The 25,983-nt window shown below is 58.2% G+C and overlaps 3 protein-coding genes across 3 annotated transcripts in view; 2 read left to right on the top strand and 1 right to left on the bottom strand.

The window, feature by feature from the left end:
• The window catches only part of EMC10 (ER membrane protein complex subunit 10), a 10,399-nt gene extending 8,871 nt beyond the window's left edge, over positions 1–1,528 (top strand). Inside the window, exon 7 of the mRNA XM_085045826.1 lies at positions 672–1,528. Within this exon, the coding sequence (XP_084901952.1) occupies positions 672–782 (111 nt within the window). The 3' untranslated portion in view covers positions 783–1,528. The remainder of the gene's footprint in view (positions 1–671) is intronic.
• A 2,257-nt stretch (positions 1,529–3,785) lies between these two features.
• On the top strand, positions 3,786–7,571 carry LOC146422597 (interferon regulatory factor 8-like). The gene is made up of 7 exons (XM_085046010.1): positions 3,786–3,995; positions 4,456–4,630; positions 5,109–5,216; positions 5,312–5,386; positions 5,679–5,993; positions 7,278–7,384; positions 7,474–7,571. Exons 1-7 carry the CDS (start codon positions 3,825–3,827, stop codon positions 7,552–7,554), a joined length of 1,032 nt encoding a protein of 343 aa, XP_084902136.1. The 5' UTR covers positions 3,786–3,824; the 3' UTR covers positions 7,555–7,571.
• A 417-nt stretch (positions 7,572–7,988) lies between these two features.
• Positions 7,989–25,983, bottom strand: part of XAB2 (XPA binding protein 2) — a 30,810-nt gene continuing 12,815 nt past the window's right edge. The window contains exons 8-19 of the mRNA XM_085045806.1: positions 24,450–24,601; positions 23,226–23,345; positions 21,848–21,979; positions 17,544–17,675; positions 16,479–16,592; positions 14,940–15,102; positions 13,909–14,099; positions 11,982–12,104; positions 10,696–10,867; positions 9,890–10,016; positions 8,670–8,764; positions 7,989–8,099 (exon numbers count right to left, since the gene is read on the bottom strand). Coding sequence (XP_084901932.1) covers positions 8,038–8,099; positions 8,670–8,764; positions 9,890–10,016; positions 10,696–10,867; positions 11,982–12,104; positions 13,909–14,099; positions 14,940–15,102; positions 16,479–16,592; positions 17,544–17,675; positions 21,848–21,979; positions 23,226–23,345; positions 24,450–24,601 — 1,583 coding nt within the window. The 3' untranslated portion in view covers positions 7,989–8,037. The remainder of the gene's footprint in view (positions 8,100–8,669; positions 8,765–9,889; positions 10,017–10,695; positions 10,868–11,981; positions 12,105–13,908; positions 14,100–14,939; positions 15,103–16,478; positions 16,593–17,543; positions 17,676–21,847; positions 21,980–23,225; positions 23,346–24,449; positions 24,602–25,983) is intronic.

Genomic DNA, 25,983 nt, shown 5'->3' with positions numbered 1-25,983 from the left:
AATTCAGGTCGGATTTGGGGTCAATTTTGGGGTTTATTTTAGGGTGGATTTTGGGGGGGATTTTGGGGTGGATTTGGGCTTTATTTTGGGATGGATTTGGGGTAATTCAGGGCGGATTTGGGGTGTATTTTGGGATGAATTTGGGGTGTATTTTGGGGTGTATTTCGGGGCGGATTTGGGGTGAATTTGGGGTGGATTTTGGGATGGATTCGGGATGCATTTTGGGGTAATTTGGGATGGATTTGGGGTAGATTTGGGGTGCATTTTGGGGTAATTCAGGGTGGATTTTGGGGTGGATTTTGGGATGAATTCAGGGTGGTTTTTTGGGTGGATTTGGGGTAATTTGGGGGTGGATTTTGGGGCGGATTTGGGGTTTATTTTGGGGTATTTTGGGGCGGATTTTGGGTGTATTTTGGGGTATTTTGGGGTAGATTTGAGGTGGATTTTGGGATAATTCGGGGTGGATTTTTTGGGTAATTCGGGGTGGGTTTTTGGGTGGATTTGGGGTAATTCGGGGTTTATTTTGGGGTGTATTTTGGGGCGGATTTTGGGATGAATTCGGGGTGGATTTTTGGGTGTATTTTGGGGTATTTTGGGGCGGGTTTTTGGGTGTATTTTGGGGTATTTTGGTATGGATTTGGGGTGACTCCCCACTCTCCCCTCTCCCGCAGTGGATGTACATCATCCCCATCGTCCTCTTCCTCATGATGTCCGGAGCTCCTGACGCGGGGGGGGCGCAGGGGGGGGGCGCGGGGGGCGGGGGGGGCGCGGGGGTCAGGTGACACCCCAAAAATCACCCCAAAATCACCCTAAAAACCCCAAAAATCACCCTGAAATCAGCCCAAAAATCACCCCAAAATCACCCCAAAAATCAGCCCATAATCACCCCAAAATCACCCCAAAATCACCCCGAAATCAGCCGAAAAAACCCAAAAATCACCCCTAAATCACCCCAAAATCAGCCCGAAATCACTCCAAAAATCACCCCAAAAACACCTCGAAATCACCCTGAAAACCCCCAAAATAACCCCAAAAATAACCCCAAAAATCAGCCCAAAATCACCCCAAAATCATCCCAAAAATCACCCCAGAATCCCCAAAAATAACCCCCAAAATCACCCCGAAATCAGCCCAAAAATCACCCCAAAATCACCAAACATCACCCCAAAAATCACCCCGAAATCAGCCCGAAATCACCCCAAAATCACCCCAAAAATCACCCAAAAATCACCCTAAAAACCCCAAAAATCACCCCGAAATCACCCTGAAATCACCCCAAAATCATCCCGAAATCAGCCCAAAATCACCCCAAAAATCACCCCAAAAATCGCCCCAAAAATCACCCCAAAACCCCCAAAAATCACCCCAAAATCAGCCCAAAATCAGCCCGAAGTTGCCCCAAAAATAACCCCAAAATCGCCCCAAAATCAGCCCAAAAACCCCCAAAATAACCCCAAAAATCACCCCAAACCTCTCACTGCCATACTGAGCAGGGGGATGGGCAATAAACCTGTGTGACCCCAAAAAATCTGTGTGACCCCAAAATTTGTGTGTGACCCCAAAATCTGGGTGTGACCCAAAATCTCAGTGTGATCTCCAAAATCTGGATGTGACCCCAAAATTTGAGTGACCCCAAAATCTGGGGGTGACCCCAAAATGTCTGTGATCCTAAAATCTGTGTGATATCCTGAAATCTGGGTGTGACCCCAAAATTTGGGTGTGATCCCAAAATAAGTGTGACCCCAAAATCTGCCAGTGACCCCAAAAAATCTGTGTGACACCCCAAATCTCGGTGTGACCCCAAAATCTCAGTGTGATCTCCAAAATCTGTCTGTCACCCCAAAATTTGAGTGACCCCAAAATCTGGGGGTGACCCCAAAAATCGGTGTGGTCCCAAAATTTGTGTGTGATCCCAAAATCTGGGTGACATCCTGAAATCTGGATGTGACCCCAAAAAATCTGGGTGTGACCCCAAAAAATTTGTGTGTGATCCCAAAATATGTGTGACCCCAAAATTGGTGTGATCCTAAAATCTGTGTGATATCCGAAATCTGTGTGTGACCCCAAAAATCGGTGTGTGATTCCGAAATCTGGGAGTGACCCCAAATTATGTGTGACCCCAAAATCTGAGAGTGACCCCAAAATCTGGGGGTGACCCCAAAAATCGGTGTGTGATCCCGAAATTTGTGTGACATCCTGAAATCTGGGTGTGATCCCAAATTATGTGTGACCCCGAAATCTGTGTGTGACCCCAAAAAAACAGTGTGACCCCAAAATTGGTGTGATCCCAAAATCTGTGTGACACCCCAAATCTCGGTGTGACCCCAAAATCTCAGTGTGATTCCAAAATCTGGATGTGACCCCAAAATATGTGTGATAGCCGAGATCTGTGTGTGACCCCAAAATCTGGGTGACCCCAAAAAATTTGTGTGTGATCTCAAAATATGTGTGACCCCAAAAAACCTGGGTGTGACCCCAAAATCTGGGAGTGATCCCAAAATTTGTGTGACCCCAAAAAACCTGTGTGACCCCAAAATCTCAGTATGATCCCAAATCTGGGTGTGACCCCAAAATATGTGTGACATCCTGAAGTCTGTGTGTGACCCCAAAAAACCTTAATGTGATCCCAAAACCTGTGTGACCCCAAAGTCTGTGTGTGACCCTAAAATCTGTGTGATATCTGAAATCTGGGTGTGACCCCAAAACCTGTCTGTGACCCCGAAATTTGAGTGACCCCAAAATCTGGGGGTGACCCCAAAAAATGTGTGTGATCCCAAAATTTGTGTGACATCCTGAAATCTGGGTGTGACCCCAAAAAACCTGTGTGTGACCCCAAATTATGTGTAACCGCAAAATCTGTGTGTGACCCCAAAAAAACAGTGTGACCCCAAAATTGGTGTGATCCCAAAATTTGTGTGACATCCTGAAATCTGGGTGTGATCCCAAATTATGTGTGACCCCAAAATCTGAGAGTGACCCCAAAAAACTGTGTGACCCCAAGATTTGTGTGTGACCCCCAAGAAACTTGTGTGTGACTCCAAAATGTGTGTGACCCCAAAAAATTGGGTGTGACCCCAAAATTGGTGTGATCCCAAAATATGTGTGTGACCCCAAAATGTCTGTGACCCCAAAATATGTGTGATCCTAAAATCTGTGTGATGACCAAAATCTGGGTGTGACCCCAAAAAATTGGCTGTGACCCCAAACTGTCCCCCCCGGTGTGTCCCTTTGGGGTCTCAGACGCTCCTGATGTCCCCAAACGTTCGGCTCTGCCCATGGGGCGGGGCTGGGGGAATGGGGGGCGGGGTCTGCGGGATGGCCACGCCCATTATGTAAATACAGCGCCTGGTGTGAGCTCTGGCCACGCCCATTTATGCAAATACATAGCTATAACTCCCTAACCACGCCCATTTATGCAAATACACAGCTATAACTCCCTAACCACGCCCACTTATGCAAATACACAGCTATAACTCCCTAACCACGCCCATTTATGCAAATACACCGCGCTAACTCCCTAACCACGCCCATTTATGCAAATTTAACGCAGCGAGGCCACGCCCCTTCCCGCGAGCGGCGGCGGGGCGCGCTGATTGGTGGAGCCGAGCCGCGCGCTGATTGGTGGAGCCCAGTAGGCGGCACCGCGCGCTGATTGGCGGGCCGGGATCACGTGGCGCTCGCGGTCACGTGGCTTTCCCGGAAGCGGCGCCGCTGCTCGGCGAGTTTCGGATCGCTCCGGTTATCGGTTATCGGTTATCCGGTTATCCGGTTATCCGTTATCCGGTTATCGGTTATCGGTTATCCGGTTATCCGGTTGCCCCGCGATGGCGGAGAGCGGCCCGCGGCGGCTGCGGCCCTGGCTGCTGGCGCAGCTGCGCAGCGGGCGCTTCCCGGGGCTCGTGTGGGACGATGAGGCTCAGTCGGCGCTGCGCATCCCCTGGGCGCACGGCGGGCGGGGCGGGGCGAAAGGAGGGGCGGGGGCGGCGCTCTGCAAGGTGAGGGCGTGGCTAACACAGGGGGCGGGGCTAACGGGGCGGGGCTATGCAAGGCGAGGGCGTGGCTAACACAGGGGGCGGGGCTAAAGGAGGGGCAGGGGCGGCGCTCTGCAAGGTAGGGGCGGGGCTAAGGGAGGGGGCGGGGCTAAGCGCAGAGCTCGGCAGGGCAAGGGGCGTGGCTAACAGAGGGGCGGGGCTAACAGAGGGGGCGGGGCTAAGGGAGGCAACTCCCTGCAAGGTGAGGGGCGGGGCTAAGGAAGGGGGCGGGGCTAGGAGACCCCACGCTTTGTCAAGCCAACAAAGGGGGCGGGGCTAGATTTGGGGATGGGCGGAGCTATGCAAAGTGAGCAGTGGGCGGAGCTGCCCCGGGGGGATTGAGGAGGGAGGGGGCGTGGTTCCCGTATGCAAATGAGCATGGGCGGTGCCCGCTCAGCGCGCTGACGCCATTGGCTGTCGGCAGGCGTGGGCGGAGTACAAGGGGCGTGTCCGGCCCGGTGACCCGCCTGACCCCGCGGGCTGGAAGACTCGGCTGCGCTGCGCGCTGGCCAGGAGCGGCGAGTTCCGAGCCGAGCCGCCGCGGGGCAGAGCCGACGGGCCGAACCCGTACCGCGTGTACCGCCTGCTGCCCGCCCGCCGTGAGTCACCGGGGACAGGGACACCGCGGGGACAGAGCGGGGACAGAGCGGGGGGCACCAGGGGACACGGGGGGACACGGGCACGGGGACAGAGCGGGGGGCACTGGGGGACAGGTGGGGGACACGGGGACGGAGTATGGGGACACGGCCGGGAGGGGACAGAGCACCAGGGGGCACCGGGGGACACGGGACAGAGCGTGGGGACACCAGGGGACACAGGCACAAGGGGACACGGGGGGACACGGGGACAGAGCGCCGGGGGGCAGCGGGGAACACGGGACAGAGCGGGGACACGGCCGGGAAGGGACCGACGTGGGGACAGATGGGAAACGGGGCGAGGGGACAGCGTGGGGACACCGGAGTGACAGGAACTGAGCCTGGGGGGACAAATGTGGGGACAGCAGACTGGGGGAGGGGCCAGAGGGGGGGTGAGGGGTGTTGGGCAGTCGGACACTCCATTGTCACCCTGTCCCACCAGAGCCGAAGCCCCCCAAGGCCCGGAGGAGCCCGAAGGAGGCGGGGCCGAGCCCGGCAGAGCCCCTCCTACCGACCCCGCCCCCCGAGAGCCAGGAGGAGGAGGAGCCTGGTGAGCGCAGGGGGGCTGGGGGGGGCTGGGGGGGCGATGGTGGGGGTGGGGCGGGGCGGAGGGGCGTGGCTTCTGACTGACCCCACCCCCTTCAGCCGAAGCTCCGCCCCCGGAAGTGCCAGCCCTGCGCATCGAGGTGGAGAGCCGAGAGCCCCTCCCCCCTGCCCAGGGTAAGCCACGCCCCCAAGGGGGGAGGAGCCACAATCAGCCAATCACCTGCTGGCCACAAGCCGCACCCCTCTGCTGACCCCGCCCACTGCAGCTCTGGCTCCTCCCCCAAAACCAACCCCACCCATGGCCACGCCCACCACTGTGACCTCACAGCTTTGGCTCCACCCCAATCCCCTGGCCCCGCCCCCTCCTGCCCCTTTGGCCACACCCCCTCCCACCTTGGCTCCACCCCTCCCCAAGCCCCGCCCACAGTGGGCGTGGCCTCCCGCGGCTCTCTGTCGCCCCCCGCAGGTGACTCGGCGCTGCTGCTGCGCCTGCGCTGTGGCTCCGCCCTCACCTGGCAGGGGGCGTTACCCGCCGGCGAGTACCTGCTGAGTCCTCCGGGCCGCCAGGGGGCGCCGCCCGCCCTCCCGCGGCTGGTGCTCCCGGCGGGGGCGGGGCTGGGGCGGGGCGTCCTGCTGAGCAGCGCCCCCCGCGGGCTGTTCCTGCGCATGCGCCCCGGAGCGCCCCCTGCCGGCTGCACCGTGCGCGGGCCGCACGCGCCCCACGGGCAGCTCCAGCAGGGGGCGCTGCTGCAGCCCTTCGATGCTCAGCGCTTCCGGGAGGGTGAGACCAATGGGGGGCGGGGGGGACAGATAGGGGGAGAGACCAAATAACGGGGAGAGACCAAATAATGGGGGGAGAGACCAAATAATGGGGGAACGAAATACTGGGGGGCTGGGGGCGGGAGAGACCAAATAAGGGGGAGACACCAAATAAATGGAGAGACCAAATAATGGGGGGAGAGACCAAATAATGGGGGGAGAACGAAATACTGGGGGGGCTGGGGGCGGGAGAGACCAAATAACAGTGGGGGGAGATCAATTAATGGGGTGGGAGATCAATTAACAGGGTGGGAGATCAATTAACGGGATGGGAGGATCAATTAACGGGGGAAGATCAGTTAACGGGAGAAGATCAATTAATGGGGGAGGAGATCAATTAACGGGGGGGGAGATCAATTAACGGGGGAAGACCAAAATAATGGGAGGGGAGACACCAAATAATGGGGGGAGAACAAATATTGGGAGGTGGGAGAGACCAAATAAAGGGGGGAGAGAGAATGGGGGCAGAAGTGGGTGAGACCAAACTAATGGGGGGAGAAACTAAAATCCTAGGGGGGGAGAGACCAAAGTGAAGGGGGAGGAGAGGAGGGAGACCCCGAATTGCTGGAGGGGATTGGGGGGGGAAAGACCAAAATATTGGGGGGAAAGGGAGGGACACCCCCAAACTGTGACCCCCAAATCCCTGAGCCCCAAATCCCTAAATCCCTGACCCCCAAATCTCTGACCCCCCCAAATCTCTGGCCCCCAAACTGTGACTCCCAAATCTCTGACCCCCAAATCCCTGACCCCCAAATCTCAGACCCCCAAATCACTGACCCCCAAATCACTGTGACCCCCAAATCTCTGACCCCCAAATCTCTGACCCCCAAACCACTGACCCCCAAACACTGACCCCCAAATCCTAGCCCCAAATCTGACCCCCAAATCCCTGTGACCCCCAAATCACTGACTCACAAATCACTGCCCCCAAACTGTGACCCCCAAATCTCTGACCCCCAAATCCCTGTGACCCCCAAATCTCTGACCCTCAAATCTCTGACCCCCAAAGCCTTGACCCCCAAATCACTGACCCCCAAATCTCTGTGACCCCCAAATCACTGACCCCCAAATCTCTGACCCCCAAATCCCTGATCCCCAAATCTCTGACCCCCAAATCACTGTGACCCCAAATCTCTGACCCCCAAATCACTGTGACCCCCAAACTGTGACCCCCAAATCCCTGTGACCCCCAAATCTCACTGACCCCCAAATCACTGACCCCCAAATCCCTGTCCCCCTCCCCCAGAGGTGTCACTGCACCGGGCCGGGCTGGCTCCCCTCCCCCCCCACGGCGTGACGCTGGATTTGGGACCCCCCGATGGAGCCCCCCAGGGCGGGGGGCTGCTGCTGGAGGTGGGTGGCTCTTTTGGGGGGTTTTGGGGATCCCTGGGGGGGATTTGGGGGGAACTGAGAGGTTTTATCTCTTTTTTCTCTCCCCCCAGCTGGAACAAGCCTTTGCCCAGCAGCTCCTGGATCACCCCGAGACCCCCCTGGAGCTGCCCAGGACCCCCCCGGGACAATAAACACCCTGCTGGGGTCACCTGTGGTCACTCTGAATGTCCCCAGGACACCCCAAACCCCCCCGGTGTGTCATTGTCACTCGGGGGGTTGGGGACACCCCAAGGGGGCAGCCTGGGGACACCCCAAGGGCGTACCTGACCCCCCAAACCCCCTCCAGAACCCCCCAAACCCCCCCAGGAGCCCCCCAAACCCCCCCTCGTTGTGTCATTGTCACTCAGGGGGGCTGGGGACACCCCAAGGGGGTACCTGACCTCCCAAACCACCCCCAGGACCCCCAAAAGCCCCCTCAGGACCCCCCAGGAACCCCCAAAACCCCCCAGGAACCCCCAAAACCCCCCCCTAGGACCCCCCAAGCCCCACCAGGACCCCCCAAACTCCCCCAAGCCCCCCCCAGGCCCCCCGAGCCGAGCAGCCCGGGTTGTACAAAGGGGTTTATTAACCGCGATGGGGACAGTGAGGGGACAGTCTGGGGACAATCTGGGTGATCAGTCGTCCTTGAGCCCCCCGAACACCGAGGATGGCACTTGCTTCTGCTCCAGCTGCACCTCTGGGGGGACAGGAGGGGTGTCAGGGTGTCACACAGTGCCACCAGAGCCCCTCCAGAGCCAGGGGTGTCCCCGCTGTCCCCAGCGTGGATCTGTCCCACTGTGTCCCCTCCTGGGTGGCTTGGGGACCTCCTGACCCCTGTGTGCAGCCCACAGCCTCCCGCTGGGACCCTCCCAGGGTACCCCCAGTGTCCCCTCCCATCCCAGTGTCCCCCCAGTGTCCCCTCCCAGTGTCCCCTCCCAGTGTCCCCTCCCAGTCCCAGTGTCCACTCCCAGTCCCAGTGTCCCCTCCCACTCCCAGTGTCCCCTCCAAGTCCCAGTGTCCACTCCAGGTGTCCCCCCAGTCCCAGTGTCCCCTCCCATTCAAAGTGTCCCCTCCCACTCCCAGCGCCCCACCAGTGTCCACTCCCAGTGTCCCCCCAGTTCCAGTGTCCCCTCCCATTCCCAATGTCCCCCCAGTGCCCACTCCATCCCACTCCCACTGTCCCCCCACTCCCACTGTCCCCTCCCAGTGCCCCCCCAGTGTCCACTCCCACTCCCAGTGTCCCCCAGTGTCCCCTCTGTCCCCATACCGTCTGGCTCGTCACCCTCGTCGTCGCCCAGGTCGATCTCCTCGGGGTTTCCCTGCTGGGACAGGATGGGCTCTGCCCCCGGGGGGGCCTCGGCCCTGTGACCCCAGGTCAGCACTGACCAGTCCGAAATCGGCACTGACCAGTCCGAAATCAGCACTGACCAGTCTGAAATCAGCACTGACCAGCCCAAATCAGCACTGACCGCTCCGAAATCGGCACTGACCACCCAAAATCGGCCCTGTGACCCCAGGTCAGCACTGACCACTCCAAAATCAGCACTGACCACCCCAAATCAGCACTGACCGCTCCGAAATCGGCACTGACCAGTCCGAAATCAGCACTGACCAGCCCAAATCAGCACTGACCAGTCCGAAATCGGCACTGACCAGTCCAAAATCGGCACTGACCACCCCCAGGTCAGCACTGACCGCCCCAAATCGGCACTGACCACCCAGAGATACTCCAAATCAGCACTGACCAGTCCAAAATCAGCACTGACCAGCCCCAAATTAGCACTGACCACTCCGAAATCAGCACTGACCGGCCTGAAATCAGCACTGACCACCCAAAATCGGCACTGACCAGCCCGAAATTGGCACTGACCAGCCAAAATCAGCACTGACCAGTCTGAAATTGGCACTGACCACCCAGAGACACCCCAAATCAGCACTGACCACCCATGGGGGCACTGTGGGTGTGGCAGTGGGCGGGGCAGGTGGATAAGGCAATGGGCAGGGCATGGTGGGTGTGACAGGGTGGGTGTGGCAGTGGGTGTGGCAGGGTGTGGCACTCACCTGATGAACAGCACCTGCTGGGCGGGGCAGGGCGTGTGTCTGTGTGTGTGACAGATGGGTGTGACAGGGTTAGGTGTGGCAGGGTGGTGGGTGTGACAGTGGGTGTGGCAGGGTGTGTCACTCACCTGACAAACAGCACCTGCTGGGTGGGGCAGGGTGTGTGTGTGTGTGTGACAGGGTGGGTGTGACAGGGTGGGTGTGGCAGTGGGTGGGTGTGGCAGGGTGGGTGTGACAGGGTGGGTGTGACAGTGTGGGTGTGGCTGTGGTGGGTGTGGCAGTGGGCGTGGCAGTGGGCGTGGTCACTCACCTGACGAACATCACCTGCTAGGCGGGGCGGGGCAGGGGGGTGGGTGTGACAGTGGGTGTGGCAGGGTGGGTGTGACAGGGTGGGTGTGGCAGTGGGCATGGCAGGGGTGTGGCACTCACCTGACAAACAGCACCTGCTGGGCGGGGCGGGGCGTGTCCCGCTTGGCCTCGGCCGCCAGCGCCTCTGCTCGCTGCTCCAGCAGCTTCATCTCGTCCAGGCCGCTCTGCCCCGGCGCCAGGTCAGACACTGCGCGGGGGGCAGCGGTCAGTGGGACCCCCAGGTGTCCCCAGAGCCACTGCCCTCAACTCCCTGACCCCTCACCTGTGCCCTCTCACCTGTGCCCTCTCACCTGTGCCCTCTTATCTGCACCTCTCACCTGTGCTCTCACCTGTACCTCTCACCTGTGCTCTCTTACCTGTGCCTCTCACCTGCACCTCCTTCACCTGTACCTCTCACCTGTACTTCACCTGTACCTCTCACCTGTGCCTCTCACCTGTGCACCTCCCTCACCTGTGCCTGTCATCTGTACCCTCTCACCTGTACTTCACCTGTACCTCTCACCTGTGCTCTCTTACCTGTGCCTGTCACCTGCACCTCCTTCACCTGTACCCCCCTCACCTGTACCCTGTCACCTGTGCCTTCTCACCTGTGCTCTCACCTGTACCTCTCACCTGTACCCTCTCACCTGTGCCTCTCACCTGTACCTCCTTCACCTGTACCCTCTCACCTGCAGGTCCTTCACCTGTACCTCTCACCTGTCCCTCTCACCTGTACCTCTCACCTGTGCTCTCACCTGTACCTCCCTCCCTCCCCTGTATCTCACTCACCTTTGCCCCCTCCCCTGTCCCCAGGTGTCCCCAGGTGTCCCCTGGCTGTCCCCAGGTGTCCCCAGGCTGTCCCCAGGTGTCCCCAGGTGTCCCCTGACCTGTGCCGGTGGCGCTGCCGGACACCTTGAGCATCTGCGAGGCCATGAAGTTGACCTGCGTGTTGTAGGTCGCCTGCACACTGCGCTTGATGCGCAGCATCTCGCGGATCGTGTCCTCGTTCCCGTGGCGGATCTCAAACTCCTTCCACGTCTGCCAGAAGCTGCCCGTGATCTGCGGGGACAGCGGGGACATGGGGACAGCCTGCGGGGACAGCAGGGACATGGGGACAGCCCGCGGGGACAGCGGGGACATGGGGACAGCCCGCGGGGACATGGGGACATGGGGACATGGGGACATGGGGACATGGGGACAGCCCGCGGGGACAGCCCGTGGGGACATGGGGACAGCCCGTGGGGACATGGGGACAGCCCGTGGGGACAGCGGGGACATGGGGACAGCGACTTGGGGACATGGGGACAGCGACTCGGGGACAGCAGGGACATGGGGACAGCCTGCGGGGACAGCGTGCTCAGGGACATGGGACAGCCCGTGGGGACAGCAGGGACATGGGGACAGGCCGCGGGGACATGGGGACAGGCCGCGGGGACAGCGCGGGGCTGGGGACAGCCATGTGACCTGAGGGACAGCGCGGGGCTGGGGACAGCCGTGTGACCTTGGGGACACTGTGGGGGCTGGGGACAGCCCTGGGACCTTGGGGACACTGTGGGCTGGGGACAGCCCTGGGACCTTGGGGACATCCACATCACCCTGGGGACATCGTGGGGCCTGGGGACATCTGTGTCACCTTGGGGACAGCGCGGGGCTGGGGACAGCCGTGTGACCTTGGGGACAGCATGGGGCTGGGGACAGCCCTGTCACCTTGGGGACACCACGAGGCTGGGGACAGCTATGTGACCTCGGGGACATCATGGGGCTGGGGACACACTGTGGGGACACCGCGGGGCTGGGGACAGCCGTGTGACTTTGGGGACACTGTGCAGCTGGGGACAGCCATGTGACCTTGGGGATGTACCTTTGACCTTGGGGACACCCCTGTGACCCTGGGGACACACCAAACACAGAGCACCCCCATGGCCCTGGGGACACTCCTGTCCCACTGTCTCCTCAGCCCCAGTGTCCCCCAGTCCCTCCCAGTGTCCCCAGTCCCTCCCAGTCTCACTCTGGGGTCACAGATCTGCGAGCACTGGGTGTCCCCAATGTCTCCAGTGTCCCCAGTCTCACCCGGGGGTCGCAGATCTGCGAGCAGTCAATGTCCCCAGTCCCTCCCAGTGTCCCCCAGTCCCTCCCAGTCCCTCCCAGTACAAACCAGTGTCCCCAGTCTCACCCGGGGGTCGCAGATCTGCGAGCAGTAGGTGTAAATGGCTCGCGCTCGATCCACCTCGCCCAGCTTGCACTCCATGTCGGCGAAGCGCAGGCAGAGCTCCCGGGCAGCGTCATCAGCGAGCACCTGCGGGTCACAGTGCCACCTCTGTGTCACCTCTGTGTCACCTCTGTGTCACCGTGTCACCTCTGTGTCACCTCTGTGTCACCCTCTGTGTCACCTGCCACCTCCCTGTGCCACCCCCCGTGTCACCGAGCACCTGCGGGTCACAGTGCCACCTCTGTGTCACCCTGTGTCACCCCTGTGCCACCTCTGTGTCACCTCTGTGTCACCTCTGTGTCACCTCTGTGTCACCCTCTGTGTCACCTCTGTGTCACCTCCCTGTGTCACCCCTGTGTCACCTCTGTGTCACCTGCCACCTCCCCGTGTCACCCCCTGTGTCACCGAGCACCTGCAGGTCACCGTGTCACCCTCTGTGTCACCTCTGTGTCACCTCCCTGGGTCACCATGTCACCCCCTGTGTCACCGAGCACCTGCAGGTCACCTGCCTGTGTCACCATGCCACCCTCTGTGTCACTGTGTCACCCCTGTGTCACCTCCCTGTGTCACCTCCCTGTGTCACCGTGACACCTCTGTGTCACCTCCCTGGGTCACCATGCCACCCCCTGTGTCACCTCCCTGTGCTACCCCCTGTGTCACCGAGCACCTGCAAGTCACAGTGCCACCTCTGTGTCACCTCTGTGTCACCTCTGTGTCACCCCCTGTGTCACTGTGTCACCCCCCGTGTCACCGAGCACCTGTGGGTCACAGTGCCACCTCTGTGTCACCCTCTGTGTCACCTCCCTGTGCCCACCTACCACCCCCTGTGTCACCATGTCACCCCCTGTGTCACCGTGCCACCCTCTGTGTCGCCACGTCACCCCCTGTGTCACCTCCCTGTGTCACCATGCCACCCCCTGTCCCCATGCCACCTCCTGTGTCACCATGGCATTGTGTCACCGTGCCACCCCCCTGTGTCCACCTGCCACCCCCTGTCATCCCCTGGGTGTCCCTTGTCACCCCTGGATGCTCCTTGTCACCCCTGGGTGCTCCTTGTCACCCCCAGGGTGTCCCTGCCCACCTCAGGATGTCCCTCCTGTCCCCCCGGGTGTCCCCATGCCCAGCGCCCACCTCGATGGCTCTCAGGTGACCCCAAAGAGCTCTGGATATCCCTCAGTGCCCCCAGATGTCCCCAGGTGTCCCCAGGGGCTCCCAGGTGTCCCCAGATGTCCCCAGGTGTCCCAGGTGCTCCCAGATGTCCCCGGTGTCCCCACCTAGATGGCTCTCTGGTGACACCAAAGAGCTCCCACCTTTAGATACCCCCACAGCCCCCAGATGCCCCCAGATGTCCCCAGATGTCCCCAGGTGTCCCCTACAGCCCCCACGTGTCCCCAGGTGTCCCCAGGTGTCCCCAGGTGCCCCCAGGTGTCCCCAGGTGCCCCACAGCTCCCAGGTGTGCCCAGATGCCCCCAGATGTCCCAGGTGTCCCCAGATGTCCCCAGGTTTGCCCAGATGTCCCCAGGTGTCCCCAGGTGTCCCCAGGTGTCCCCAGATGTCCCCAGATGTCCCAGGTGTCCCCAGATGTCCCCAGGTGTCCCCAGATGCCCCCAGGTGTCCCCAGATGTCCCCAGATGCCCCCAGGTGTCCCCAGGTACCCCACAGCTCCCAGGTGTGCCCAGATGTCCCCAGATGTCCCCAGGTGTCCCCAGATGTCCCCAGATGCCCCCAGGTACCCCAGGTGTCCCAGGTGTCCCCAGATGCCCCCAGATGTCCCCAGGTGTCCCAGATGTCCCCATGTGTCCCCAGGTGTCCCCTACAGCCCCCAGGTGTCCCCAGGTGTCCCCAGATGTCCCCAGATGTCTCCAGGTGTCCCAGGTGTCCCCAGTCCCACCTCGATGGCTCTCTGGTAGATGGGGCGGGTGTGGGTGACCCCGAAGAGCTCGGCGGCGCGGCGGATGTAGATGTGGAACATGTCACTCTGCTGCTCGGGTGGCACTGCCCGTGTCCCTCTGTCATACACGGCCATGGCGCGGCGCGCCAGCCCAAACTGCTCCTCCAGCCGCGCGTACAGCAGGTAGATGGCTGCGGGGACAGCACAGGTGTGGGGACAGCACAGGTGTGGGGACAGGGACAGGATGTGGGGACAGGGACAGGGTGTGGGGACAGGGACAGGATGTGGGGACAGCACAGGTGTGGGGACAGCACAGGTGTGGGGACAGGGACAGGATGTGGGGACAGCACAGGTGTGGGGACAGGGAAACTGCTGTGGGGACAGGGACCTTGCTGTGGGGACAGGGACAGGTGTGGGGACAGGGCTGTGGGGACAGGGACAGGGCTGGGGACAGGGATAGGGCTGTGGGGACAGGGACAGGTGTGGGGACAGGGACAGGTGTGGGGACAGTGACACTGCTGTGGGGACAGGGACAGGTGTGGGGACAGCACAGGTGTGGGGACAGGGACAGGGCTGGGGACAGCACAGGTGTGGGGACAGTGACACTGCTGGGGGGACAGGGACAGGTGTGGGGACAGCACAGGTGTGGGGACAGGGACAGGTGTGGGGACAGGGACAGGGCTGGGGACAGCACAGGTGTGGGGACAGGACAGGTGTGGGGACAGGGACAGGGCTGGGGGGACAGGGACAGGGCTGGGGACAGGGACAGGTGTGGGGACAGGGACACTGCTGTGGGGACATGGCTGTGGCTGTGGGGACACTGCTGTGGGGACAGGGACATTGCTGTGGGGACAGGGACATTGCTGTGGGGACAGGGACAGGGCTGTGGGGCACAAGTAGCACAAACACACCTGAGCACACCTGGTCACCCCACACCCCAACCTGGGCTGGCTTCCCCCGGCCACCCCTACCTGTCCTGTCCTCCCTTGTCCCCCTGTCCCCCCGATCTCCCCACTGTCCCCATGTCCTACTCTTGGCGTGCTGGGGGGGACAGCCGTCCAGCGCCTGCTCGAACAGGTCCCTGGCGCGCTCGAGCTTCCTGCCGCCATAGCGAGCCACGAACTTGGACAGGTAGGTGAGCCAAAGGTCACCAACGTGCGGCCAGCGGAACAGCGCGATGCCACGCTCGTAGGCCTGGGGACAGGGACAGGGACAGTGTCACCAGGGGAACAGAGCGATGCCACGCTCGTAGGCCTGGGGACAGGGACAGGGACATTGTTATGGGGACAGGGACAGTGTCATCACCAGAACAGGGCAATGCCACGCTCGTAGGCCTGGGGACAGGGACAGGGACAGTGACACAGTGTCACCAGGGGAACAGCGCAATGCCACGCTCGTAGGCCTGGGGACAGGGACAGGGACATTGACATGGGGACAGGGACACAGTGTCATCAGGGGAACAGGGCAATGCCACGCTCGTAGGCCTAGGGGACACGGGGACATTGATATGGGGACAGGGACATGGGGACACGGACATTGATATGGGGACAGGGACATGGGGACAGGGACATTGTCATTGCTAGAACAGGGCAATGCCACGCTCGTAGGCCTGGGGACACGGGGACAGGGACAATTACATGGGGACATTGACATGGGGACAGGGACACTGTCATCACTAGAACAGAGCAATGCCATGCTCGTAGACCTGGGGACACGGGGACAGGGACATTGATATGGGGACATTGACATGGGGACATTGACATGGGGACATTGACACAAGGACAGGGACAATGACATGCAGCGTCCCCAACACCATCCTGGGCCGCAGGGTCCCTGCACTGTCCCCAGTCCCCTCCCTGGGGGGTCTGTGCCACCCTTCCGGGCCACAGAGACCCTGCGATGTCCCCAGTGCCATCCCTGGGGTGTCCCCACCCCTCCCCTCAGGATCTCTGTGACAACCACGTTGTCCCCATGGTGTCCCCAATATCCTCCTGGGGTGTCCCACCCAACCTCTCCAGCCACAGGGTGTCCCCAACCCCTCTCCGGGTGTCCCCATACCCTCTCTGGGTGTCCCCATCTGCTCTCTGGGTGTCCCCAACCCCTCTCTGGGTGTCCCCAGCCCCTCTCTGGGTGTCCCCAGCCCTTCTCTGGGTGTCCCCATCCCCTCTCTAGATGTCCCCAACCCCTCTCTGCGTGTCCCTAACCCCTCTGTGGGTGTCCCCAACCCCTCTCTCGATGTCCCCAACCCCTCTCCGGGTGTCCCCAGCTGCTCTCTGAGTGTCCCCAACCCCTCTGTGGGTGTCCCTAACCCCTCTGTGGGTGTCCCCATCCCCTCTCCAGGTGTCCCTAACCCCTCTCCAGGTGTCCCAAGCCCTCTCCGGGTGTCCCCAACCCCTCTCTAGATGTCCCCATCCCCTCTCTGGGTGTCCCCAGCCCCCTGCCACGCTGGGCTGTCCCTGCTGTCCCTGCAGTGTCCCCGGCCCCCTGCCACGCCAGGCTGTCCCCACAGTGTCCCCAGCCCCCTGCCAGGCCGGGCTGTCCCCGCTGTCCCCGCGGTGTCCCCGTGTCACCTTGAAGCTGTCCTCGAAGCGGCCGTGCTCCTCCAGCAGCAGCGCGTAGTTGATGACGATCTGCGGGGTGGCGATGCGCAGGTCCAGAATGCGCTCATAGACAGCGCGGGTGGACTGGGGACAGCCACAGGGACAGCCACAGGGACAGGGACAGGGGGACAGGGACAGGGACAGGGACAGGGGCAGGGACAGGGACAGGGACAGGGACAGCGACAGGGACAGAGGGGACAGGGACAGGGACAGGGACAGCAGCGTCACAATCACTGCCAGCACCTCCTGGACAGAGCAGCATGGCAGAGCCAACAGTGGGGCGAGCAGGACGTGGAGAGATGGAGGGACCTGGATGTCCCCAACACCCTGCCCGGTGTCACCAGGTGTCCCCCATGGCCACCCAGGTGTCCCTCATGGCCACCCAGGTGTCTCCCACACCCGGGCCAGTGTCCCCTTCTGTCCCTCATGTCCACCCAGATGTCCCTCATGTCCACCCAGGTGTCCCCTGCACCCACCTCAGTGACCCCACGTGTCCCCCATGTCCACCCAGGTATCCCCTATAGCCACCCCCATGTCCCCAGGTGTCCCCCATGTCCACCCTGATGTCCCCACATGTCTCATCATGACCAGCCTAATGTCCCCATGTGCTCCCCATGTCCACCCAGGTGTCCCCAGGTGTCCCCCATGCCCACCCCACATCCTCCCCCCATTCCTGCTGTGCCCTCCCCATCTCAGGGTGTCCCCAAGTGTCCCTAGGTGTCCCTCATGTCCACCCCAATGTCCCCAGGTGTCCCCCATGTCCACCCAGGTGTCCCTCACACCCAGCCCAATGTCCCCAGGTGTCCCCCATGTCTACCCTGATGTCCCCACGTGTCTTTTCATGTCCAGCCTAATGTCCCCAGGTGTTCCCCAGGTGTCCCTCATGTCCATCCAGGTGTCCCTCACACCCAGCCCAATGTCCCCAGGTGTCCCTCATGTCCACCCCAATGTCCCCAGGTGTCCCCAGGTGTTCCTCACACCCAGCCCAATGTCCCCAGGTGTCCCCAGGTGTCCCCAGGTGTCCCCATGTCCCACCTGGAATGTCCCCAGGCTCTCCTCCAGGTCGGCCAGCATGGACCACACCTTGAGGGACTTGTAGAGTCTGTTCTGCACAGGCTCTGAGCTGTCAAAGTACTCAGCGCGCTTGGCTGGCAGGGCTGTGGCTTTCTGGGGGAGAAATGGGGAAAATGGGTCACTGGGATCCCAAAAAAACCCCAAAAACCAACAGATCCCAGTGCTGTGGTTTTCTGGGGGGAGAAACGGGGAAAATGGGTCACTGGGATCCCAAAAAAAACCCCAAAAACCTCCCAAAACCTCCCCAGAATGAATAGATCCCAACGCTGTGGCTTTCTGGGGGAAAATGGGTCACTGGGATCCCAAAAAAACCCCAAAAACCCCAAAAACCAACAGATCCCAGGGCTGTGGCTTTCTGGGGGGAGAAAGGGGGAAAATGGGTCACTGGGATCCCAAAAAAACCCCAAAAACCCCAAAAACCAACAGATCCCAGGGCTGTGGCTTTCTGGGGGAGAAACGGGGAAAATGGGTCACTGGGATCCCAAAAAAACCCCAAAAACCCCAAAAACCAACAGATCCCAGGGCTGTGGCTTTCTGGGGGGAGAAACGGGGAAAATGGGTCACTGGGATCCCAAAAAACCCAAAAACCTCCCCAGAACCCACAGACCCCAGTGCTGATGTCCCACCTGGGGACAGGGGTGACCCTTGGGGGTTCCCTGGCTGTCCCCTCCTGGCCTCAGCCCCACACATTTTGGGGTTCCCCCCATTCTTGGGGCTCCCCCATTTTGAGGGTTTCCCTCATTTTTTGTGTTTTCCCCCATTTTTGGGGTTTCCCCCCATTATTGGGGTTTCCCTATTTTTGGGGTTCCCCCATTTTAGGGATTTCCCCTCATTTTTGGAGTTTTCCACAGTTTTGTGGCTTCCTCCCATTTTTGGGGTTTCCCTATTCTTGGTGTTTCCCCACTTTTGCTCCCCACATTTTTGGGGTTTCCCCATTTTCGGTGTTCCCCCATTTTCAGGGTTTCCCTATTTCTAGGGTTCCCCCATTTTTAGGATTTCCCATTTCCGGAACTTCCCTATTTTTGGGATTTCCCATTTCCGGGATTTCCCATTTTCAGTGTTCCCCCATTTTCAGGATTTCCCCATTTTTGTGGTTTCCCCCCATTTTTGGGGTTTTCCCCCAAATTTCAGGATTTCCCCCCATTTTTAGAATTTCCCCCAGTTTTGGGGGGTTTTCTCCCCATTTTTAGGATTTCCCCCCATTTTTAGGATTTCCCCCATTTTCAGTGTTCACCCATTTTTGGTGTTTCCCATTTTCGGGATTTCCCCATTTTTGGGGTTTTCCCCCCATTTTCTGAACTCCCCAAATTTCAGATTTCCCCATTTTTGGGGTTTCCCCATTTTTAGGACTTCCCCCATTTTTAAGACTTCCCCCATTTTTAGGATTTCCCATTTCCAGAATTTCCCTATTTTTGGGATTTCCCCATTTTTGGTGTTCCCCCATTTTTGGGATTTTCCCATTTTTGGGGTTTTTCCCCCCATTTTCTGAATTTCCCAAATTTTAGGATTTCCCCCCATTTTGGGGTTTTTCCCCCCATTTTCAGGATTTCCCCATTTTTGTGTTTTCCCCCCATTTTTGGGGTTTTCCCCCAAATTTCAAGATTTCCCCATTTTTAGGATTTCCCCCATTTTTGGCATTCCCCCATTTTTGGTGTTTCCCATTTTCGGGATTTCCCCATTTTTGGGGACATTTTCTGAACTTCCCAAATTTCAGGATTTCCCCACTTTAGGGGTTTCCCCATTTCTAGGGCTCCCCCATTTTTAGGATTTCCCATAATTCAGATTTCCCCATTTTCGGTGTTTTTCCCATTTTCTGAATTTCCCAAATTTCAGGATTTCCCCATTTTCTGAACTCCCCAAATCTTAGATTTCCCCATTTTCAGGGTTTCCCAAATTTCAGATTTCCCCATTTTTAGGATTTCCCCATTTTCAGATTTCCCCATTTTCAAGGTTTCCCAAATCTCAGATTTCCCCCCTTTTTAGGATTTCCCCATTTCTAGGATTCCCCCATTTTCTGAATTTCCCAAATTTCCAGATTTCCCCAGTTTCAGGGTTTCCCAAATTTCAGATTTCCCTATTTTCTGAACCCCTCAAATTTCAGGATTTCCCCCATTTTCTGAATTTCCCAAATTTCAGATTTCCCCCATTTTCAGGGTTTCCCCATTTCTAGGGTTCTCCCATTTTCAGGGTTTCCCAAATCTCAGATTTCCCCATTTTTGGGATTTCCCAAATCTCAGCTCTCCCCATTTTTAGGATTCCCCCATTTTTAGGGTTTCCAAAATCTCAGATTTCCCCATTTTTAGGATTTCCCCATTTTTAGGATCTCCCCATTTTTAGGATTTCCCATTTTTAGGATTTCCCCATTTTTAGGATTCCCCATTTCTAGGATCTCCCCATTTCTAGGATCTCCCCATTTTTAGGATTCCCCATTTTTAGGATCTCCTCATTTTTAGGATTTCCCCATTTTCAGGGTTCCCCAAATCTCAGATCTCCCCATTTTTAGGATATTTTCCCCATGTTTAGGATATTCTCCCCATGTTTAGGATATTTTCCCCATGTTTAGGATCCTTTCCCCATGTTTAGGATGTTTTCCCCATGTTTAGGATATTTTCCCCATGTTTAGGATATTTTCCCCATGTTTAGGATATTTTCCCCATGTTTAGGATATTTTCCCCATGTTTAGGATATTTCCCCATGTTTAGGATATTTTCCCCATGTTTAGGATATTTTCCCCATGTTTAGGATATTTTCCCCATGTTTAGGATATTTTCCCCATATTTAGGATCTTTTCCCCATGTTTAGGATTTCCCATGTTTAGGATATTTTCCCCACGTTTAGGATTTCCCATGTTTAGGATATTTCCCCATGTTTAGGATCTTTTCCCCATGTTTAGGATATTTTCCCCATGTTTAGGATGTTTTCCCCATGTTTAGGATATTTTCCCCATGTTTAGGATGTTTTCCCCATGTTTAGGATATTTTCCCCATGTTTAGGATATTCTCCCCATGTTTAGGATCTTTTCCCCATGTTTAGGATATTTTCCCCATGTTTAGGATTTCCCATGTTTAGGATATTTTCCCCATGTTTAGGATATTCTCCCCATGTTTAGGATCTTTTCCCCATGTTTAGGATATTTTCCCCATGTTTAGGATTTCCCATGTTTAGGATATTTTCCCCATGTTTAGGATATTCTCCCCATGTTTAGGATCTTTTCCCCATGTTTAGGATATTTTCCCCATGTTTAGGATTTCCCATGTTTAGGATATTTTCCCCATGTTTAGGATATTCTCCCCATGTTTAGGATCTTTTCCCCATGTTTAGGATATTTTCCCCATGTTTAGGATTTCCCATGTTTAGGATATTTTCCCCATGTTTAGGATATTTTCCCCATTTTTAGGATATTTTCCCCATGTTTAGGATATTTTCCCCATGTTTAGGATATTTTCCCCATGTTTAGGATATTTTCCCCATGTTTAGGATATTTTCCCCATGTTTAGGATATTTTCCCCACGTTTAGGATATTTCCCCATGTTTAGGATCTTTTCCCCATGTTTAGGATATTTTCCCCATGTTTAGGATTTCCCATGTTTAGGATATTTTCCCCATGTTTAGGATATTTTCCCCATGTTTAGGATATTTTCCCCATGTTTAGGATATTTTCCCCATGTTTAGGATATTTTCCCCATGTTTAGGATATTTTCCCCATGTTTAGGATATTTTCCCCATGTTTAGGATATTTTCCCCATGTTTAGGATGTTTTCCCCATTTTTAGGATATTTTCCCCATGTTTAGGATATTTTCCCCATTTTTAGGATATTTTCCCCATTTTTAGGATATTTTCCCCATTTTTAGGATATTTTCCCCATGTTTAGGATATTTTCCCCATGTTTAGGATATTTCCCCCATGTTTAGGATATTTTCCCCATTTTTAGGATATTTTCCCCATTTTGAAGATATTTTCCCCATGTTTAGGATATTTTCCCCATGTTTAGGATATTTTCCCCGTTTTTAGGATATTCTCCCCATGTTTAGGATATTTTCCCCATGTTTAGGATATTTTCCCCATGTTTAGGATATTTTCCCCATGTTTCGGATTTCCCATGTTTAGGATATTTTCCCCATGTTTAGGATATTTCCCCCATGTTTAGGATCTTTTCCCCATGTTTAGGATATTTCCCCCATTTTTAGGATTTCCCATGTTTAGGATATTTTCCCCATGTTTAGGATATTTCCCCATGTTTAGGATATTTCCCCCATTCCCTCACCCGCAGCACCCGCAGAGCCTCCTGGTGCCGCTGGTGCCGAAGCTCCAACTCGCCAAATTCACACCAAACTGCAGCCAAATCCTCCACGCGCTTGAACCTCACCCGGGTGGCTCTGGACAGGATGGACCTGGCCTGGGGACAAGGACAGGGACAGGAGTGTCACAGGGGGACAGGGACAGGGGGGTCACAGGGGGACAGGATGGACCTGGCCTGGGGACAGGGACAGGGGTCACAGGGGGACAGGGGACAGGGACAGGAGTATCACAGGGAGACAGGGACAGGGACAGTGACAGGGACAGGGGTCACAGGGGGACAGGGGACAGGGACACGAGTATCACAGGGGGACAGGGGAGAGGGACAGGGTGTCACAGGGGGACAGGAACCTCACCCGGGTGGCTCTGGACAGGATGGACCAGGCCTGGGGACAGGGACAGGGACAGGAGGGTCACAGGGGGACATGGAACAGGGACACGAGTATCACAGGGGGACAGGGACAGGGACAGGGACAGGGACAGGGACAGGAGGTCAGAGGGGGACAGGATGGACCTGGCCTGGGGACAGCGACAGGGACAGGAGGGTCCCAGAGGCACAGGGGACAGTGACAGGAATAGGGACAGAGATGGGGGGGTCACAGGGACACAGGATGGACGAGGCCTGGGACGGGGACAGGGTGGGTCACAGGGACATGAGACAGGGGACAGGGGTGTCACAGGGGGACAGGAACCTCACCCGTGTGGCCCGAGACAGGACAGACCTGGTCTGGGGACAGGGACAGGAGAGAGGGTCACAGGGGGACATGTGGGGACAGAGAGGACCAGGCCTGGGGGGCACAGTCAGGGTCTGGGGTGTCACTCAGGGTTTGGGGTGTCACTCAGGGTTTGGGGTGTCACTCAGAGGTGTCACTCATGGTTTTGGGGTGTCACTCGGGTATTGTGGTGTCACTCAGGTGTTGGGGTGTCACCCAGGGGTGTCACTCGGGTGTTGGGGTGTCACTCATGGTTCGGGGTGTCACTCAGGGGTGTCACTCAGGGTTTGGGGTGTCACTCAGGGGTGTCACTCATGGTTCAGGGTGTCACTCAGGGGTGTCACTCAGGGTTTCAGGGTGTCACTCAGGGGTGTCACTCAGGGTTTGGGGTGTCACTCAGAGGTGTCACTCAGGGTTTCAGGGTGTCACTCATGGTTTTGGGGTGTCACTCAGGGTTTGGGGTGTCACCCAGGGGTGTCACTCAGGGTTTGGGGTGTCACTCAGGGGTGTCACTCATGGTTCGGGGTGTCACTCAGAGGTGTCACTCATGGTTCAGGGTGTCACCCAGAGGTGTCACTCAGGGTTTCAGGGTGTCACTCAGGGTTCAGGGTGCCACCCAGGGGTGTCACTCACGTCATCCAGCTGCCCGTTGTCCTCGTAGAAGCGCGCAAAGGCCACCCAGAGCTCGTGGGGACGGCCGGTGGCGCGCTGCGGATCCACCGTGCGAACTGCCTCAGTGAACGTCTGGATGATCTGTGACACCGGGACAGCGACAGGGGACACGGGGATGGGGACAGGGACAGGGGACATGGGGACAGGGACAGGGGACACCGGGAGACAATAGGGACATAGGGACAGTAACAGACACAGGGGACACACGGGGACAGCGACAGACACAGGGGACATGGGGACAGTGACAGGCACAGGGGACAAGGGGACAGCGACAGGCACAGGGGACACCGGGGGACAATAGGGACATAGGGACAGTGACAGGCACAGAGGACATGGGGACAGCAGCAGGCACAAGGGACGGGGGGACATGGGGACACAGGGTGATCAGTAGACACAGGGGACATGGGGATGGCAATGGACACAGGGGACATGGGGACAGAAATGACACAGGGGACACGGGGGAACAGTAATGGACACAGGGGACACAGGGGGACATGGGGACAGCAACGGACACAGGGGACATGGGAGGATATGGGGGACGTGGGGACAGCGATGGACAGAGGGGACACGGGGTCAGTGATGGACACAGGGGACATGGAGGGACATAGGGGACACAGGGTCAGCGATGGACACAGGGGACATGGAGGGACATAGGGGACACAGGGACAGCAACGGCCACAGGGGGACAGCGACAGGCACAGGGGACATGGGGGGACATAAGGGACAGAAACACACACAGGGGACAAGGAGGGGACAGCAGCAGGCGCAGGGGACATGGGGACAGCAACAGCCACAGAGGGGACATGGGGACAGCAACGGCCACAGGACATGGGGGACACAGGGACAGTGTGGGGGGGCAGCAACAGGCACAGGGGACACAGGGTGACACAGGGGGATACAGGGGACACGGGGACAGTAAGAGAAACCAGGACATGGAGAAATGAGGGATGTGGGGGACATGGAGGGGGACATGGAGGGGACATGGAGGGGGACATGGAGGGGACAGCACGGTCACTGCGGTGTCACTGCCAAGTCCCCCCACCATCCACCCCCCCCGATGTCCCCAGGTGTCCCCTGCAGCCACCCACGTTTCCTCCCCTGTCCCCACCTTCCCTGGGTGTCCCTCCCCTCGGGCTGTCCCCTCCCCTCGGGGTGTCCCCTCACCTTGTCGGGCTGTCCCCTCACCTTGTCGGGCTGTCCCTGGTGCAGTGCCACCCTCTTGTGCCACTCGTGCACGTTGTGCGGGTTCTGCCGCAGGAGGACGCTGTTGAGCAGCAGGGGGCGCCGCGACATCAGCCGCTCGAAGCGCGCCAGGCGCAGCTCCAGCTCCACCTCCTCTGCGGGGACAGCGGGAGTCAGGGGACAATGGGACATCGGAGGGTCAGGGGACACCGGGGGGTCACAGGGACATCGGGGGGTCAGGGGACACTGGGGACATGGTGGACACAGGGGGGTCAGGGGACAATGGGGACATCGGCGGGTCACAGGGATCAGGGGACACTGGGGGGTCAGGGGACACTGGGGACATCGCGGGGTCACAGGGGCGTCACAGGGACATTGGGGGGGTCACAGGGGTCAGGGGACGCTGAGGACATCGGGGGGTCACAGAGATATCGGGGGGTCACAGGGATCAGGGGACACTGGCGGGTCAGGGGACATTGGGGACATGGCAGACACAGGGGGCTCAGGGGACACTGGGGGTCACAGGGACATTGTGGACACAGGGGGGTCAGGGGACACAGGGGGGTCACAGGGACATGGGGACACCCCAGGCACACGGCCATCAGGTGCCCCAAGCATGTCAGGAGCAGCTCCAGCTCCACCTCCTCTGTGGGGACATCGGGGGGTCAGGGGACACTGGGGACATCGGGGGGACATCGGGGCGTCACAGAGGGGTCACAGGGACATTGGGGCATCAGGGGACACCGGGGACATCGGGGGGTCACAGAGGGGTCACAGGGCTCAGGGGACACTGGCGGGTCAGGGGACCGTGGGGACACAGGGGGTCACAGGGACACTGGGGACATGGGGACACAGGGATGTCACAGCTGTTGGGGACACAGGGGGATCAGGGATGTCACAGGGCTTGGGGACATGAGGGACACCAGGGGGCTTCAGGACCCCTCGTGCTGGGGACAGGGTGACAAGGACACATGCCGGCGTGTCACCAATAATGCTCTCCTTGCCCCCAGGCTGCCCTTTTGGGACACCCACGGGGTTTTGGGATTTCCCCCAAGTTTTGGGGTTTCCCATAGATTTTTGGGATTCCCCCATGGATTTTGGGTTCCCTCCAGGATTTTGGGATTTCTCCATGGATTTTTAGGATTTCCTCCTGGGTTTTGGGATTCCCTGGATTTTTGGGCTGCCCCCCAGATTCTGGGATTTCTCCATGGATTTTTGGGATTTCGCCCCTGGATTTTGAGATTCCCCCTGGATTTTTGGGTTTCCCCATGGATTTTTGGAATTCCCTCATGGATTTTGGGATTCCCCCTGGTTTTTGGGATCCCTCTTGAATTTTGGGATTTCCCCCATGGATTTTGGGATTCCCCCATGGATTTTGAGATTCCCCCAGGATTTTTGGGATTTCCCCCTGGTTTTTGGGATTCCCCATGGATTTTGGGATTTCCCCCATGGATTTTTGGAATTCCCCCATGGATTTTTGAGATTCCTCCTGGGTTTTGGGATTCCCCCTGATTTTTGGGATTCCCCCTGGATGCTG

This window comes from Lichenostomus cassidix, unplaced genomic scaffold (genome assembly GCF_008360975.1).
Source record: "Lichenostomus cassidix isolate B80296 unplaced genomic scaffold, HeHo_3.0 HiC_scaffold_39, whole genome shotgun sequence".
Lineage (NCBI taxonomy): Eukaryota > Metazoa > Chordata > Aves > Passeriformes > Meliphagidae > Lichenostomus > Lichenostomus cassidix.
Note: the sequence above shows the minus strand (reverse complement) of the source record. Positions and strands in the feature narration are given on the sequence as shown.